General features: G+C 34.2%; 1 protein-coding gene across 1 annotated transcript; it reads left to right on the forward strand.

The window, feature by feature from the left end:
- Positions 1-829: 829 nt before the first annotated feature.
- On the forward strand, positions 830-5,620 carry LOC132747474 (small ribosomal subunit protein uS2-like). Its single transcript, XM_060736868.1, has 6 exons — positions 830-949; positions 2,765-2,931; positions 3,132-3,337; positions 3,661-3,819; positions 4,604-4,738; positions 5,244-5,620. The coding sequence occupies exons 2-6, from the start codon at positions 2,799-2,801 to the stop codon at positions 5,526-5,528; spliced, it is 918 nt and encodes a 305-aa protein (XP_060592851.1). The 5' UTR covers positions 830-949; positions 2,765-2,798; the 3' UTR covers positions 5,529-5,620.
- The last annotated feature ends 13,704 nt before the right edge of the window (positions 5,621-19,324 follow it).

Raw genomic sequence — 19,324 nt, forward strand, 5'->3', positions numbered from 1 at the left:
CATTTTTAGAAAACTACACTGTATATAGACTATAGACACAATGGAGTTTCTACAGCAACATTTTCATTTACTGCGTAAAGAGATTTAATATCAATTATATGATAAAATGATTGAGCATAGAAGGGTTGGGCTGTAAATTATAATTTTAATCATAATTGTGTCACTTTCATTTCTCTAAAACGTTTAATTTTTGGCAAATGTTGATACATATGTACATTTACTTCAATTGTACGTTAGGATTTCAAGATAACCGTATCAATCGGAAAATGACATTTTTTACGACTTACATGTGTATTTAACTATACTAAAATATTAAAGTTTTTGAATATATACCCCAGCACCATATCTTCTCTTATGCTAAGTTTATATTAACTTGAAAGTTTAACAGTAAAACCGTATTTTTATATTCACAAACAACAAACCTTTCTTCCATTTTGAGAGTAAACAACGGATTTTCCGCAGCAAGTGAGGTTTAAATAATTATATTATAATATATTGATAAATAAACTACCGTTAGGTTAAAAACAAAACAATACAAATAAATAAATAAATTTAAAAAAATAAAAACACCAAAAAACGTTGACATGTGTAGAATATCTGCGTTATGCATTAATGCACAAAAAAAACAAAAAACAAAAAAACAAACAAAAAACAAAAAAAAAACTTACTGATCAATTTTCGCTTAAATTGATTCTATTTTGAATAAGCTTTGCAGGTTTGTATTTTTTAATTTTGATAAATATAGTTAGCGACGAGATAATGATCGCTGGCACATACCGGTATACATTAAGAAAAACTTTCCGCATTGTTTTGAATCAGTGGGTTGTGCGCGAAGGACAACCCTCGTATACACAATAAAAAGCCCTGGCACACAATTTGTTGGGCTAGGGTCAATACAAAATGGCTTTCATGTATCTTCTTGAATAAATGGATAATTCGGCTACTTATGGTGAGTAATTTTTGCATAAAAATGATTCCGTTTTTTAATGTAATAAATGTCATATAAATTGTGATTTTTGTTTGATTTTATTAAGCCGTCAATTGCATAAAGTTTAAGTATGTACACTATATATTAATCTTCGATAGATTTTCGGTAAGTTCCGTGATTTGTAAGCAGTAATTTAATTTGTGTCTATGGAATAATTAAAATGAGTGTTCCTATAATTACAAAACTGTAAAAATGAAAACGCGAAGCCTTTCAATGATGTAAAAGGTTTTAAAGAGATTCAAATAGTGTGCATAATAATCAGTATGAACTGTTTGATTTTGTAGCTTCAATATTTTTGTCACTTAAAACTCAACGTAAAAACCCTCTCACAATAAACTGAGTTTGAACCTCGTAAAAGCACTTATGTTATTCATTCAATTTTCCCTCGGCAAAGTAATTCAACTTTATTTTACCCTTAGCATAGGACACATGCTTTAAATAACTCCTTCACTACAAATGTCACATGAAACCAGCTATCCAGACTTGAGTGGATACTGAGATTTTTCATTTACCCAGTGCCAACAAACTGGTACGTGTTTGTTCCATTAAGGTCTCATATGATTTTAAGCCATCTCTTTCATTCTTGTATCAATCCATGTGTCATTTTTCTTGAATTATGAACCACGCAAACTGCACGCAAACTGCACGCAAACTGCATTTACTGTTGACCTTGCTAAATTTTCAACATCTGCAACACTTAATGATGCGTATTTGTTCCATACGCAGTCTATACCACTTAATTAAGATTTACTCTGTCTTTACCATAGTTTTCAACATTTTTGCTTGTTGCTCTATTACATTTAAATCTCAACATATTTTTCACTTAGTTAAAATGACTCCATTTTTCATGGATTGTTCACTCTCTAAGTTAACTTTAAAGGTTCAGGGAATGGGCCATCTCCGAGTATTTTTGGAACTTTGATAACTTCATCTAACTGCCTGTACTGGAGCACATGAGCCTGCGCATTGCAGCTGACAAAGAGACAGTTCTTTTTCATCTTTTGTTGATGCTCGGATATCCGGCCGCTTCGTTATACTCCTAACCTCTATTTCCATCCCTGTAAATAAGGTATACAAATGCCACTTTAAAAATGTAAATTCCTCAAAATTCTAATTGATTTTAGGAAGCTCCAATCTTTCTAGTGTTTTGATACTTAATGTAAGAAATGTTGAATAAATAAATAGCGGCTAATAATAAATTCACTAAGCAAGTGTTTAAGGTTCACATTCATACAAATATATACGAGGCCAGTATATTCAAAATATAGCTGTCTTCATGGCGCTTTGTCAAGAGATCGCCCCTTCGCCCCCACCACCCCCCCAAAAAAAAAAAAAAAGAAAGAAAAGAAAAGAAATGCCCTGAAATATTTATTAGTGTAGAGTGGCACCTGCACCTACTTGTATAGGTACTATCTGTAGAAGTATCCCCAGTTAATAATATTGATGTGGGCACTTTTTGCATTTTAGGAATATGCATGTACACAATACGCATAGGTACAACCGCAAAATTTTATGACTAATCTATTCACAATAATCACAATATAAAATACAGACATTAAATTTCTGTGAATAAAACAGGAAAGTGCCAAAACGTGTTTTGTTTTTAAGCAACAAACAATTTACAGATACACATTTTTCAAATTAAATAAACACTGATATGTTAAATTATGAACTACATGTATTATATACATTTGTACATCAATTTGTGTATCATGTATCATGCACTGATTAGGCAATATACTTGACTTGTTCATTATCAAGATTTTTTCCTCACAGGTTGATCACCGTTATTCCATAGATCGGCTTCAAGATGTCCGGAGGTTTAGACAAATTTGCCCTTCAAGAGGAAGATGTTAGAAAGTTTTTGGCTTTTTCAACACACTTGGGTGCCCAAAATATTAACTTCCAGATGGAACAGTATGTGTATAAAAGGAAACCAGATGGTGAGTTACTTATTTATAGAAAATTGTCTAATTTTAGTAATTGAAACTATCAGCCCACAGTAATCGAAGAGAACTGTTAATAATTACAAAGATATAAACCTGTAATACTTATGGTTAAGTTCTTGTAAAAATTGACATTTTATTTTATTTCTTAAAATGTGGTAAGACTTGAAATTAATCGTTTTGGCTGCTTTTTGCAGGTGTTTACATCATCAATCTGAGGAAGACATGGGAGAAGCTTCTGCTTGCAGCTAGGGCTATTGTTGCTATTAAGAATCCAGCAGATGTGTGCGTAATCTCTGCAAGGCCATATGGTCAGCGTGCTGTTCTCAAATTTGCTAGGGCTACAAGAGCTACACCGATTGCTGGTAGATTCATACCAGGTACATTTACCAATCATATCCAGGTAAATGAAAATGATGTTTGTCGAATTATGAAATTACATATTGACAAGTAAATGAAATATGTAAATAATATGGTTCTAACGTTTTACAAAGTTAATTTTGAGTGTTATGAATTTTCTATAGAAACAAAATTAACGAACAGGATTTTTCTGAAAGTAAAATTGATTTTGAATTGGTAAAACCAAGTGCAATGTTTAAGACATTTTCTTTTGTGCTGCTTTAATTTGTAATACATTTATATATTAAGGGCTCGTTTTTAATGGTCTTTGATATTTTTGAATTGCACTAAAATAGACAATGATTGATAACATTTAATCTTTTGTAGGCTACATTCAGAGAACCACGTCTGTTGGTTGTCACAGATCCAAGAACTGATCACCAGCCAGTCACTGAGGCTTCTTACGTTAATATCCCGGTCATTGCTCTCTGCAACACAGATTCCCCTCTCAGATATGTTGACATTGCCATCCCGTGTAACAATAAGGTATGTATTGTACCATGGTTTTCCTACAGAACTTTTTGTGCATTTCATCACTTTTTTCAGAATTATTTAAAAATATGATCCCACAACCTAACCGAATTTTTAAATGGATTTGTCTTGTTATGAATTTAAAATTTTAGGAACTTTAGTATAAAAGAAGAAAAAATAAGCTCCCAACACATGCACCATTCTCAGATGGTTTAATGTAGAATTCTTTTCTTTCATTTATGCATTGTTTATCTCGATGTTAGTGGTCTATGATGAAGCTGTCGATAGAAATCGTGAAAATGTTTATTGAAAATATAATGGTCAATGCAACTGGATGTTTGAATAAGAATCTTCTATTTTGTAGTTGTGTGTTGTCATAAAATATTGATAGCGATATTTTTCTTTATCAGTGTTTGAAAATTTAGAATTTTGTAATATGTTATGAATCGTTAAGTAGTTATTTCAGGTTTCTTTCACCTTTTATAACAGCTCTAGGCCTTCCCAGTTGAAATTGTCTTTAAATAACATCATGCAGTTCCCCAAAATATTCAAACTTACACCAGCTTTTTACTTTCCAAAGTCAGCAGTTCTAGCAATTATCCTTCCCAAACTTAAGAGGCAACGGCCTCTTTCCAATATAGATAGAAATGGCTGTTTTTAAAGTGGGCCGCGTCACGACAAAACCAACATAATGGGTTTGCGACCAGCATGGATCCAGGTTGCAAACCCATTATGTTGGTTTTGTCGTGACGCGGCTCAAGTGCTGTAGTAACACAGCATGTAATTTTGATGTTTTTAGGGACCACAGTCTATTGGTCTGATTTGGTGGTTGTTGGCTCGTGAAGTACTTCGTCTCCGTGGTACCATCAGCCGTGACCCTGAACGTCCGTGGCATGTGAAGGTACATTTCTTCTTCTACAGAGACCCGGAAGAGGTAATATTTTCTTTAATACTGAATGAGCATGCAGTATTTTTCCTGTCGCTCTGTTATTTCTTTTCTTTAACCTCTTGAACGAACCTAAGGGGTTAAATGATTAATTAAATAGCCTGTCATAAACCTTACTTTTTTATTCCTGATAATTTTTTTTTATATTAGGAAGCTTAACTTTTTGATGTTCATGCTCGTCCTAAGAAAAGATAAACATGTTTATGCAGTTTTCTCTTGAATCGAATAAAAATATAGGGAAAAAAACTATTTAATGATTGTGATGATACTACTTACAAGTCTGATTTAAAAAAGAATAAAATATTGCCCAGTCATGCAGAATCTTTTGGTTTCAAAATTTGAATGAAAATGGGTCTGCGTCAAGGTAATTTAATTCGATAAGCATTAATTTATAAAAATGAATAAACATAGGAACTGTGGGTCATTTTTTGTGTCTGTGTTACCCTGATAAAAGATATATGAATGCGATTTATGTAGTCTTACATTGTTAAAGGTTAAGAAGGAAGAGCAAACTGCCATTGCTGAGAATGATGTTTCTAAAGAGCCTACTGATCAGTGGGCATCAGATGAGGTTCCACAGAAGCCAACGAAGACTGAGGTAACTGACTGGGCTGCAGAAATCATGAGCACCCAGCCTGTTATTGGCGGTCAATTCATGGGTTCCAGCGTACCTGCACCAACTGAAGACTGGTCAGCTACTGACGACCGGTCCAAACAGGTACCTGAGGTATCTGTCACTATATACAGTCGCACCAGCAGCAGGACAGCCTCCAGCTAACTGGGGAAGAGATAATGTAGAAAGCTGGTAGAAGTTGCAAGTTAATAAAGAACTTTTGAAGAAAAATGCACATGATAGCAAGTGAATAGAACAAAAAATGACAATAATCGGTACTGTGTTGTTTTGTTGTTGTTGTTTGTTTTTTTTATATAAAAAGAATTTTATATTTCTTGTGATATCAAAAACTTAAGTATAATTAGGGATGGCATCGAGTAATGATTTCAGCAACTGAGTACACGGTACTTATTCTGATCGAGATTTCCTAAATCTTTTGCAATGTATGACAATTTTTCCTCCATGCTTCCATTTCTGCTATATAACTCACGGTCATTAATTTATCAAAATAACACCGCCCATTTCTAGAAATGTGACGAATGTACCTTTGTTTTAAATCTTTAAAAAACGTGATTCAAAGGTCTATAATAAGTCACTTTAATCTTACACTTTTGAAAGCTATTAGTCATTCAAAGCGGTATTAAAGTATCTTGGAAACAATTTTGGCAACGCACTGGTAATGAAATAAATGGCAAGTCTTTACTAAGTTGTCTTTACTGCCTACATGTAAATCTGTCAAAACGTTTAATTGCTTCGGAAAGTCAATTTTTTTTAGCACCTCTGCAGTGATGATTTGATTAGATTTAAGTTTATAGTGGACATTTATCTTGCATTGTTTAACCATCATTATATTTACGACTAACAAAATGAAAGTGATTCATTTTTAGCCGAAGAAAAAATAGAGGTATTGTCAAAGTCATGTCGGAGTCCCCGTCTGCAAACTTGAACGTTGATCATAACTTTTAAATTCTTTGTATATTGCCTTCATGCTTCGCCAAGACAACTCTTGGGACAAGACCTTCAAGTAGACCAGAATAGAATTGACCTTCAATCATAAATGACCTTGACCTTTTTAAGTTCAAATGTCTAAATTTTGCTGATTCTTTGATATTAGTACCTATAACTTTGTTAATTTTGAATGGTTTTCGTCAAACTTGAACACAACAGGATAGACCTTCAAGTTTATCAGACAGACCTTGATCTTCACTTAAAAGAAATTAGAACTATCACTAAATGTGATTTATACCCCCACAAGACTGCTTCGGAAATGAGAAAGTTACTAGTAACATAATACCTTGCAAAAGAATTGAAATAGAGTTATGAATGTGAGCAATTAAAGATAGCTGTGGTTCTTGTTTGCTGCATTTCCTTACAATGTGGTTGACCATTGATGAAGGAAGTTTTATTAAATTACTCGATAATAAGTTAATAAGTCCAGAAATAGTTACGCTTCTTGAGCACTGCATTTCGTCTCATTGCGCTTGACAACTGCATGAAGTTGCATTGAATTCTAAAAATTAGTTTTGAAGTTATGCACCGGTCAAGGAAAAGAAACAAAGGACAATAAATCTACAATTACTGAAGATGCAGTAATGGTTATGGTGTACTGCACGTCCTCTCATTGCGCTTTACCATTGTATGAAGTTGTATTGAATTCCAACTACTAGTTTCCAAGTAATGCACTGGAAAAAAGTAACAAAGGACAATAACTGTAATTAGAAGTTTCTTTGAATTCCAACCATTAATTTTCAAGTTATGCACTGGACAATAAAAAGTAACAAAGGGCATAAACTCTTAAATGAGTCAAGAAAGAGTTATGGTTTCTGTGTACTGCGCTTTCAATATACTTGACGATTGTATGAAATTGTATTGAATTCCAATCAGCAGTTTTCAAGTTATGCTCTGGACAAGAAAAAAGCAATGGAAATGCAATTAAGGGCAATAACTCTATAATTACTCTGGACAGAGTTATGGTTCTTGTGCACTGCACTTCCTATTATTGTGCTTGACAATTGTATGAAGTTGTTTTGAATTCCAACCGGTACTTTTCAAGTTATGCTCCGGACAAGGAAAAGTATCAAAGGGCAATAACTCTGTAATTTGTCAAAATGGTGTGATGGTTCTTGTGCACTGCACTTCCTCTTAATGTGCTTGACGATTGTATGAGGTTGTATTAAATTCCAACTGGTAGTTTTCAAGTTATGCTCCGGACAAGGAAAAGTAACAAAGGGCATTTACTCTGTAATAAGTCAAGATGAAGTTATGGTTCTTGTGCTCAATGTGCTTGACCATTGAAGTTATATTTAATTCCAACCATTAGTCTTAAAGTTATTGTCCGGACAAAAGAAAGCAATGAAAAAGTAACAAATGGCAATAACTCTGTAATTACTTTAGATAGTTATGGTTCTTGTGCACCTCACCTTATTGTGCTTGACCATTGTTATGGTTCTTTTGCACTGCACTTCCTCTTATTGTGCTTGACCATTGTATGAAGTTGTTTTGAATTCCAACCAATAGTTTTCAAGTTATGCTCCGGACAAGGAAAATGCAACAGACCGCTGGACCGACCGACCGACCAACCGACCGACCAACCGACCTACCACCGAGTGACTCCTATATACCCCCAAACTTCGTTTTGGGGGTATAATTACTGTAAATGATTCCTTGAGCATGTCCCGTAGTCATATTTTGCAATAATAAGGAGCTATTATGCATTCTCTGAAGACGCATTTAGCAAGAGCGATTACTTAGCAAACTTTGTGACATTTTGTAATTGTGATTTATTGAGCATTTTATTTTATAGTCACAATTTGCTTGATGGACTTTTTAGCATTTTTGTAGCCACACTTTGCTAAGCTTATTATGCATTATTTAGCATAAATTTTGTTATATTGAATTATTGAGCATTCTTTGTGACCATATTTTATTAATGAAAAGAAATAAGTATTTTTCTAGTCACATTTTGCTTACATGAATTACTGAACATTATTTATAGCCACATTTTGCTTTAATGAACGATTGAACATTCTTTGTAGCCACATTTCGCTTCATTATAAAATTGAGCCTTCTTTCTAACTACATTTTGAATTACTGAGCAACTTTGTAGCCACATTTTGCTTGAAGAAAACACAAACTATTGGACATTTTTGTAGCCATTTTTTGTTTCAATGAATTACTGATCATTCTTTGTAGGCACATTTTGCTTTAAGAAATACCTGGGCATTCCTTGTAATCACATTTGGCCTGAAAATCACCGAGCATTCGTTTTGACCACATTTTGCTTTAATGAACGATTGGCCATTCCTTTGGTCACATTTTGCTGTTATAATTTGTACTCATAATTTGCCAAATAAACTAAAAGGCATTTTTTGCCACATTTGCTTTGCAATAATGAATTACTGAACATTCTTTGTTGCCACTTTATACAATTATAATGAATTCTTGAGTATTTCCTGAAGACATATTTTGCATTAAATATGCCGTGTTCCCTGTAGCCACTGTCCTTTGACAGTTTTGGATAACCATTTACTTTAGTGCCGTTGTGCAGCCACGGGCATAGATTACAAAATCTTTGATTGCATTAGTATTTGTGAAGAAAGACTATCCTTTTTTGGTTATTGTTTCTGTGGCAAGATCATGTGAATGTAGAAAGGGATATTCTCATGGCATGGTGCGAGGGAATTGGATACATAGTTTGCTGATGTAAATATCTCAACCACAGGGGGCCCACACAGTGTTTGGATGGTATATACTGCTTGATAGTGACCTTAAAATGAGATTTTAGTCATAACCTTATAATATGTATATAAATATAGACAAGGGGCATTACTCGCTAAATAGAGAATTTTCGATCACCCTCAAATTCATGCGAGATTTTCCACTAATTAAATAAAAAAATTCCAAAAACTATACTGCGTTGCATAGCTTATATAATCCACAATTGATAAACACTAACTCTATTCTGATTCCCTTAGCCCATTTTAAGAAATTTATTCAAAACCGTTCACTTCTGTCACAAAATTGCTTAGTCGTACGAGATGTCGCAACACCAAATTCCACGGGTAAAATATCAATTTTAAAAGGGGTAGGTACAAATAAACGCATGCAAACAATAACACAACATAGTTTCTATTACCTACCTGCGCAAATAGTCGTGAAGCGCTCTATATTCGTCTGTTTCGAACGAAATCTTCAAATCAGAGCAGAAATCTGCTTCGACGTAGACATCTTGGGGAAACCCCGGTCACGTGACCAGCCGGTGTATCGAGACCTTTCATTGGTTCGGCAGGAACTTTGTATATAACGGCAACCAATGAAAGGTTTCCATACACCATGACCAGAATTTCCAACATGTATTCGCCGAAGCGATTTTTCTGCACTGATTTGAAGATTTCGTTCGGAACAGACGAACATAGAGCGCTTCACGACTATTTGCGCAGGTAGATAATAGAAACTATGTTGTGTTATTGTTTGCATGCGTTTATTTGTACCTACCCCTTTTAAAATTGATATTTTACCCGTGGAATTTGGTGTTGCGACATCTCGTACGACTAAGCAATTTTGTGACAGAAGTGAACGGTTTTGAATAAATTTCTTAAAATGGGCTAAGGGAATCAGAATAGAGTTAGTGTTTATCAATTGTGGATTATATAAGCTATGCAACGCAGTATAGTTTTTGGATTTTTTTTATTTAATTAGTGGAAAATCTCGCATGAATTTGAGGGTGATCGAAAATTCTCTATTTAGCGAGTAATGCCCCTTGTCTATATTTATATACATATTATAAGGTTATGACTAAAATCTCATTTTAAGGTCACTATCAAGCAGTATATACCATCCAAACACTGTGTGGGCCCCCTGTGATCTCAACTAAAGACTTGATTTAAGCATTTTGAGATATCAAGCTTCAGCCTTACTGTGCATAGACTATAGACACATTATTGTTTTTTAGCATTCTAAAAAGGTATATTTAAGAGAAATTATGATAAAATGATTGAGCGTAGGGGGGTTAGACTGTAAATTATAATTATAAAGCAACAGATAAACAAAACGAAACTCAAACAAATAATTACGACAAATAGCGAGCAAGGGGTAGTAAGCCTGACTGTGTTGTATCCTGAGCTGTGAAACTAGTTACCTCCCCTGTCAATATAAACGCGCACACATTGAGCGATACGCGGTACAATATCACATTTTCTGCAGAGCATAAAAAATTATAAAATTGAAACATGTTATTTAATCCTTCAGCAAATCGACATTATATGTGAATTGAAATAATGTTAAGTTTTCCCACAGGAACCCGAAATTCTATCCAAAACAAAACATAATGATTTAAAAAAAAAATTCCATATATATACTATAAATAAAGTATATATATATGGGATTTTTTTAAATCATTATTTTTTTTTTGGATAGAATTTCGGGTTCCTGTGGTTTTCCGGTTAGTGTCATTTAACAAATTTGTATTTTCTTTCTTTCTTGGGTCATATATAACATTTTAATTATTTATTCATAAATCTATAAATAATAAACATTCTGAAAATGATTACTTAATCTATGACATATCGAACATTGAAACAGTTTGGGATACTTTCTTTTGTGCCAACGTGAGACCAGCGGTGCGATCCGTTCAAACGCGTCATACGAAAGTGTGAAAAACATCAAATGTGAAAGACGATGACTTTTAAACGTCAGTGATTTTCTATAAAGAATATATTTGTTTTAAGTCTACATATACATCTATATTATACGTTGTCGTATTATTTCATGCCGAATGAAATGTTCGTATATTTTGTGCGCTAGCTGAATGTATATGTATAAGACCATACAGGCCTAAAGAAAGACTGTTGTGACATCGTTTGACAACTATTTGAACAAATCATTGGTTTACGAAGATACAAAGAATTATAAATTGATCAACATATCTTTGAACCTAAGCTAGAAATGGAGGTAATTTCGTTTTAGATTTTAATCCTTAAACACTAAATATCTCAAATGGACTTGTCCATCTTTTAATCTGGACAAAACCAGTCATTACTTTAAGATAAAAAATATCAAAATATGAAGTGACTGAAAAGCGAACAGTGCAGACCATGATCAGTTAGCGCGGATGTACCGGCTGATCTTGGTCTGCACTGGTCGTCCGGGAAAATCAGTTGCAAACAGCAAGCTAAAAAATATTTATGAAAAGGCGGAATGAATGTTCGTTTATCTTATTGATTAGAATTTTAAGTTGGTCCTGAGAATGAATATTTTGTACCACACTATATGTAAAAGTAATGTTCAACTGCATTATGGTTTATCATAATTAATTAAGCTTCGGTCCGGTATTAGGTTTGTTAATCATTAAACATAGCTTAAATATTTCATTTACACCTTAAACTTCTTTCCATCTTTATACTGCTTCAATAGATGACTGACATCGGTGTAATTGATAAAATTGTAAGTAAATATTATACATAAAATGAAAACGATGCATCATATTTTCATGGTAAAGTTCTGAAACATTACTCATTTTTGGTTTTCTAATAGTTATTTTTCAACCTGATTAATATCCTACATAATTGTTCGCATTAGGATCTGACGGGCACCAATAGCAGATCACCCTCTTGTGACCTTTCAAACAGTGGCCTTAGAAATGACGAGATTTCAGTTTCTAATGTCACCACTAGAAAACCCCCATTGAGTCTGGAATTACATAGAAGGGGTATGGAAACATCCATATGATTATGTAAGTGTTCGGTTGGCTCAAAATGTACATCGGGCAGGTTCGATTCCCGGACGGTGTAGGTCACTTTCGTTGTGACTAATCATTAAATATTTTCTACAGTCATTCACACTGTACCTCTGCCCTAGCATGTACAGAAGTAATCCTGCAGTTCCTTGCGAAAGTGAAGGTAACTAGTACATGTTCAGCCAGCGGTGACTGAACTGTGCATTTTTTTTTATCTATATTTCATGTCAAACCTTCTGTTATAGGAAATATATTGCAGTATGTGTACGTCGGGTTGTTAGTAAAACATTGTGAAAGATGGAAAAGTAAGTCCAGACATAACATTAATATAGATATCAGGAAAGGTCAGACTGAAAACGTGTTGTGTTAGTCATGGTTAAAATGTTTATGGTCAAAAGATAATTAGTGCTCGTTTAAGGTAAGTACCAGATTAATGAAGTGACGTCATAATTTGTTTCGCAAATGACATCATCGATGTCGTTGTAACATTACAAACATACGGAAGAGCATTAGTTACTTATCTCGAAATTACGAGTTTTGTTTTGTTTTGTTTGTTTGTTTGTTTCATTTTACGCCTTTTCCCAACAGTATTTAAGTCATATAGGCGGGTAGTTTCCCATCGTTCCTGGAGAGTTACACCAGTACTAGACTACCTTCCTCCGCGCTATACTACCAAAGCATCTCCCGGGGATCGAACCGACGCCAGAGAGATAACTGGATTAGAAGTCATCGACCACGGAGGCGGTTTACTTAGCTCGAAATTTCGACTTTCTTACTCGAAATTTCGAGTAAGTTAACTCGAAATTTCGACTTACTTACACGAAATTTCGACTTATTAACATAAAACCCGTTTCGGAAGCTTATGTCATCAAGATTTTTTGCGACGGACGCGCCCTCAGGCGCGTTCAGAGCTAAGTCATCTACACATGGGATTTCGTTGGCTACACTCGCGCAATGTGTCCTAAACCAATTAACAGCCAAGAAATAGTACAATGAATTTGATCCTTCAAAACTCCCATACTTTGTCTGGATCACAGGGGGCCACACAGTGTTTGGATGGTATATACTGCTTGATAGTGACCTTAAAATGAGATTTTAGTCATAACCTTATAATATGTATATAAATATAGACAAGGGGCATTACTCGCTAAATAGAGAATTTTCGATCACCCTCAAATTCATGCGAGATTTTCCACTAATTAAATAAAAAAATTCCAAAAACTATACTGCGTTGCATAGCTTATATAATCCACAAATGATAAACACTAACTCTATTCTGATTCCCTTAGCCCATTTTAAGAAATTTATTCAAAACCGTTCACTTCTGTCACAAAATTGCTTAGTCGTACGAGATGTCGCAACACCAAATTCCACGGGTAAAATATCAATTTTAAAAGGGGGAGGTTCAAATAAACGCATGCAAACAATAACACAACATAGTTTCTATTACCTACCTGCGCAAAAAGTCGTGAAGCGCTCTATATTCGTCTGTTTCATACGAAATCTTCAAATCAGAGCAGAAATCTGCTTCGACGTAGACATCTTGGGGAAACCCCGGTCACGTGACCAGCCGGTGTATCGAGACCTTTCATTGGTTCGGCAGGAACTTTGTATATAACGGCAACCAATGAAAGGTTTCCATACACCATGACCAGAATTTCCAACATGTATTCGCCGAAGCAGATTTCTGCACTGATTTGAAGATTTCGTTCGGAACAGACGAACATAGAGCGCTTCACGACTATTTGCGCAGGTAGATAATAGAAACTATGTTGTGTTATTGTTTGCATGCGTTTATTTGTACCTACCCCTTTTAAAATTGATATTTTACCCGTGGAATTTGGTGTTGCGACATCTCGTACGACTAAGCAATTTTGTGACAGAAGTGAACGGTTTTGAATAAATTTCTTAAAATGGGCTAAGGGAATCAGAATAGAGTTAGTGTTTATCAATTGTGGATTATATAAGCTATGCAACGCAGTATAGTTTTTGGATTTTTTTTATTTAATTAGTGGAAAATCTCGCATGAATTTGAGGGTGATCGAAAATTCTCTATTTAGCGAGTAATGCCCCTTGTCTATATTTATATACATATTATAAGGTTATGACTAAAATCTCATTTTAAGGTCACTATCAAGCAGTATATACCATCCAAACACTGTGTGGGCCCCCTGTGATCCAGACAAAGTATGGGAGTTTTGAAGGATCAAATTCATGTACTATTTCTTGGGCTGTTAATTGGTTTAGGACACATTGCGCGAGTGTAGCCAACGAAATCCCATGTGTAGATGACTTAGCTCTGAACGCGCCTGAGGGCGCGTCCGTCGCAAAAAATCTTGATGACATAAGCTTCCGAAACGGGTTTTATGTTAATAAGTCGAAATTTCGTGTAAGTAAGTCGAAATTTCGAGTTAACTTACTCGAAATTTCGAGTAAGAAAGTCGAAATTTCGAGCTAAGTAAACCGCCTCCGTGGTCGATGACTTCTAATCCAGTTATCTCTCTGGCGTCGGTTCGATCCCCGGGAGATGCTTTGGTAGTATAGCGCGGAGGAAGGTAGTCTAGTACTGGTGTAACTCTCCAGGAACGATGGGAAACTACCCGCCTATATGACTTAAATACTGTTGGGAAAAGGCGTAAAATGAAACAAACAAACAAACAAAACAAAACAAAACTCGAAATTTCGAGATAAGTAACTAATGCTCTTCCGTATGTTTCATCGATGATGTCATTTGCGAAACAAATTATGACGTCACTTCATTAATCTGGTACTTACCTTAAACACGAGCACTAATTATCTTTTGACCATAAACATTTTAACCATGACTAACACAACACTTTTTCAGTCTGACCTTTCCTGATATCTATATTAATGTTATGTCTGGACTTACTTTTCCATCTTTCACAATGTTTTACTAACAACCCGACGTACACATACTGCAATATATTTCCTATAACAGAAGGTTTGACATGAAATATAGATAAAAAAAATGCACAGTTCAGTCACCGCTGGCTGAACATGTACTAGTTACCTTCACTTTCGCAAGGAACTGCAGGATTACTTCTGTACATGCTAGAGCAGAGGTACAGTGTGAATGACTGTAGAAAATATTTAATGATTAGTCACAATGAAAGTGACCTACACCGTCCGGGAATCGAACCTGCCCGATGTACATTTTGAGCCAACCGAACACTTACATAATCATATGGATGTTTCCATACCCCTTCTATGTAATTCCAGACTCAATGGGGGTTTTCTAGTGGTGACATTAGAAACTGAAATCTCGTCATTTCTAACGCCACTGTTTGAAAGGTCACAAGAGGGTGATCTGCTATTGGTGCCCGTCAGATCCTAATGCGAACAATTATGTAGGATTAATCAGGTTGAAAATAACTATTAGAAAACCAAAAATGAGTAATGTTTCAGAACTTTACCATGAAAATATGATGCATCGTTTTCATTTTACGTATAATATTTACTTACAATTTTATCAATTCCATCGATGTCAGTCATCTATTGAAGCAGTATAAAGATGGAAAGAAGTTTAAGGTGTAAATGAAATATTTAAGCTATGTTTAATGATTAACAAACCTAATACCGGACCGAAGCTTAATTAATTATGATAAACCATAATGCAGTTGAACATTACTTTTACACATATAGTGTGGTACAAAATATTCATTCTCAGGACCAACTTAAAATTCTATTCAATAAGATATATACAAACGAACATTCATTCCGCCTTTTCATAAATATTTTTTAGCTTGCTGTTTGCAGCTGATTTTCCCGGACGACCAGTGCAGACCAAGAACAGCAGGTACATCCGCGCTAACTGATCGCGGTCTGCACTGTTCACTTTTCAGTCACTTCATACTTTGATATTTTTCTCTTAAAGTAATGAATGGTTTTGTCCAGATTAAAAGATGGACAAGTCCATTTGAGATATTTAGTGTTTTAAGGGTTTAAATCTAAAACGAAATTACCTCCATTTCTAGCTTAGGTTCAAAGATATGTTGATCAAATAATTCTTTGTATCTTCGTAAACCAATGATTTGTTCAAATAGTTGTCAAACGATGTCACAACAGTCTTTATTTAGGCCTGTATGGTCTTATACATGTACATTCAGCTAGCGCACAAAATATACGAACATTTCATTCGGCATGAAATAATACGACAACGTATATATACATATGTATGTAGACTTAAAACAAATATATTCTTTATAGAAAATCACTGACGTTTAAAAGTCATCGTCTTTCACATTTGATGTTTTTCACACTTTCGTATGACGCGTTTGAACGGATCGCACCGCTGGTCTTACGTTGGCACAAAAGAAAGTATCCCAAACTGTTTCAATGTTCGATATGTCATAGATTAAGTAATCATTTTCAGAATGTTTATTATTTATAGATTTATGAATAAATAATTAAAATGTTATATATGACCCAAGAAAGAAAGAAAATACAAATTTGTGAAATGACACTAACCGGAAAACCACAGGAACCCGAAATTCTATCCAAAACAAAAAATAATGATTTAAAAAAAATCCCATATATATATACTTTATTTATAGTATATATATGGAATTTTTTTTTAATCATTGATAGAATTTCGGGTTCCTGTGGGAAAACTTAACATTATTTCAATTCACATATAATGTCGATTTGCTGCAGGATTAAATAACATTTTTCAATTTTATAATTTTTTTATGCTCTGCAGAAAATGTGATATTGTACCGCGTATCGCTCAATGTGTGCGCGTTTATATTGACAGGGGAGGTAACTAGTTTCACAGCTCAGGATACAACAGTCAGGCTTACCACCCCTTGCTCGCTATTTGTCGTAATTATTTGTTTGATTTTCGTTTTGTTTATCTGTTGCTTTATAATTATAATTTACAGTCTAACCCCCCTACGCTCAATCATTTTATCATAATTTCTCTTAAATATACTCTTTTAGAATGCTAAAAAACAATAATGTGTCTATAGTCTATGCACAGTAAGGCTGAAGCTTGATATCTCAAAATGCTTAAATCAAGTCTTTAGTTGAGATCACAGGGGGCCCACACAGTGTTTGGATGGTATATACTGCTTGATAGTGACCTTAAAATGAGATTTTAGTCATAACCTTATAATATGTATATAAATATAGACAAGGGGCATTACTCGCTAAATAGAGAATTTTCGATCACCCTCAAATTCATGCGAGATTTTCCACTAATTAAATAAAAAAATCCAAAAACTATACTGCGTTGCATAGCTTATATAATCCACAATTGATAAACACTAACTCTATTCTGATTCCCTTAGCCCATTTTAAGAAATTTATTCAAAACCGTTCACTTCTGTCACAAAATTGCTTAGTCGTACGAGATGTCGCAACACCAAATTCCACGGGTAAAATATCAATTTTAAAAGGGGTAGGTACAAATAAACGCATGCAAACAATAACACAACATAGTTTCTATTATCTACCTGCGCAAATAGTCGTGAAGCGCTCTATGTTCGTCTGTTCCGAACGAAATCTTCAAATCAGTGCAGAAAAATCGCTTCGGCGAATACATGTTGGAAATTCTGGTCATGGTGTATGGAAACCTTTCATTGGTTGCCGTTATATACAAAGTTCCTGCCGAACCAATGAAAGGTCTCGATACACCGGCTGGTCACGTGACCGGGGTTTCCCCAAGATGTCTACGTCGAAGCAGATTTCTGCTCTGATTTGAAGATTTCGTTCGAAACAGACGAATATAGAGCGCTTCACGACTATTTGCGCAGGTAGGTAATAGAAACTATGTTGTGTAATTGTTTGCATGCGTTTATTTGTACCTACCCCTTTTAAAATTGATATTTTACCCGTGGAATTTGGTGTTGCGACATCTCGTACGACTAAGCAATTTTGTGACAGAAGTGAACGGTTTTGAATAAATTTCTTAAAATGGGCTAAGGGAATCAGAATAGAGTTAGTGTTTATCAATTGTGGATTATATAAGCTATGCAACGCAGTATAGTTTTTGGATTTTTTTTATTTAATTAGTGGAAAATCTCGCATGAATTTGAGGGTGATCGAAAATTCTCTATTTAGCGAGTAATGCCCCTTGTCTATATTTATATACATATTATAAGGTTATGACTAAAATCTCATTTTAAGGTCACTATCAAGCAGTATATACCATCCAAACACTGTGTGGGCCCCCTGTGACTCGCGCATTAATAAAAGAAGAACTATTTTCGTGACTCATACCGCGGGTTTAGCTGAATATTCAGCAGTTATTAATATATTAGATACAGTTCAATGGCTAGTATAAATATCTATTTTTGAAAATGCATGTAAGACACTTTACCGCCATGTAGTCTTGAAATCATGGTAAGGAAGTTATAATATCAGTTCTACTTCCGATTCTTGTGGTTTGTTTACATATTTTACTAGGTCATGATATGAGTTAACCTTCGATATTCTAAAAATAGATTCTGCTTTACCTGTTCTGATTTTTGGACAGGCGATTAGGAAGTACACATTAAACATGTAATTAATAAACCAGCGGATTGTAATGCAATACTTTTAGAAATGCTATACAATTGTAAGAAGCAAACAAGTTGAAAATGGAATTTAGTGTGAAGTTGAAAAGGACAACTAAACACTGTAGTGCTTAAGTGACATTTAAATAAAAATAAAAACGATGTGCTCTGGCCTCTACATCTTTACCTTGTAAATAAAAAAATCTAAAAAATACACTATTAATTGCTGATGATTTTAACCAATTTTTTTTTAATGAGACATATCCAAGAGAAATAAAAATACAAATGACTTATATTTTATTGTCTGTATGCCCACTATGATATAACACGAATCAATTCTAAATAGCATTCTCAAATGTACAATGTATTATGTTTGAAGTTTATTTGCCTGGATTTATTTTAGAAATATTTCGTTGATAGTTTTTTTCTATTTACATATCATTTCTTAGAATAAATCGATAAGGACACTGATTTATAAGTTTGACCAGAGTTTTTAGGCATAAATTTCATTCTGTATTTAAGTGCTTGAAAGTAGAAAATCTGAATTATATCAATTTGGGACACAAAATATATTGCTCTACAAATCTCGAACTTGTATGGAACAAATTTTCTCTGTTATATATTTTGTGTTTTGTTTTTGTTTTGTTTTTGTTTTATTTTGTTTTTCTAAAAGAAGCCTTGGTGTCTCTCCGGTTGCATGTCCGTCGCATTCA

This window comes from Ruditapes philippinarum, unplaced genomic scaffold (assembly GCF_026571515.1).
Source record: "Ruditapes philippinarum isolate M1 unplaced genomic scaffold, ASM2657151v2 ctg4116_1_1_1_1, whole genome shotgun sequence".
Taxonomy (NCBI): domain Eukaryota; kingdom Metazoa; phylum Mollusca; class Bivalvia; order Venerida; family Veneridae; genus Ruditapes; species Ruditapes philippinarum.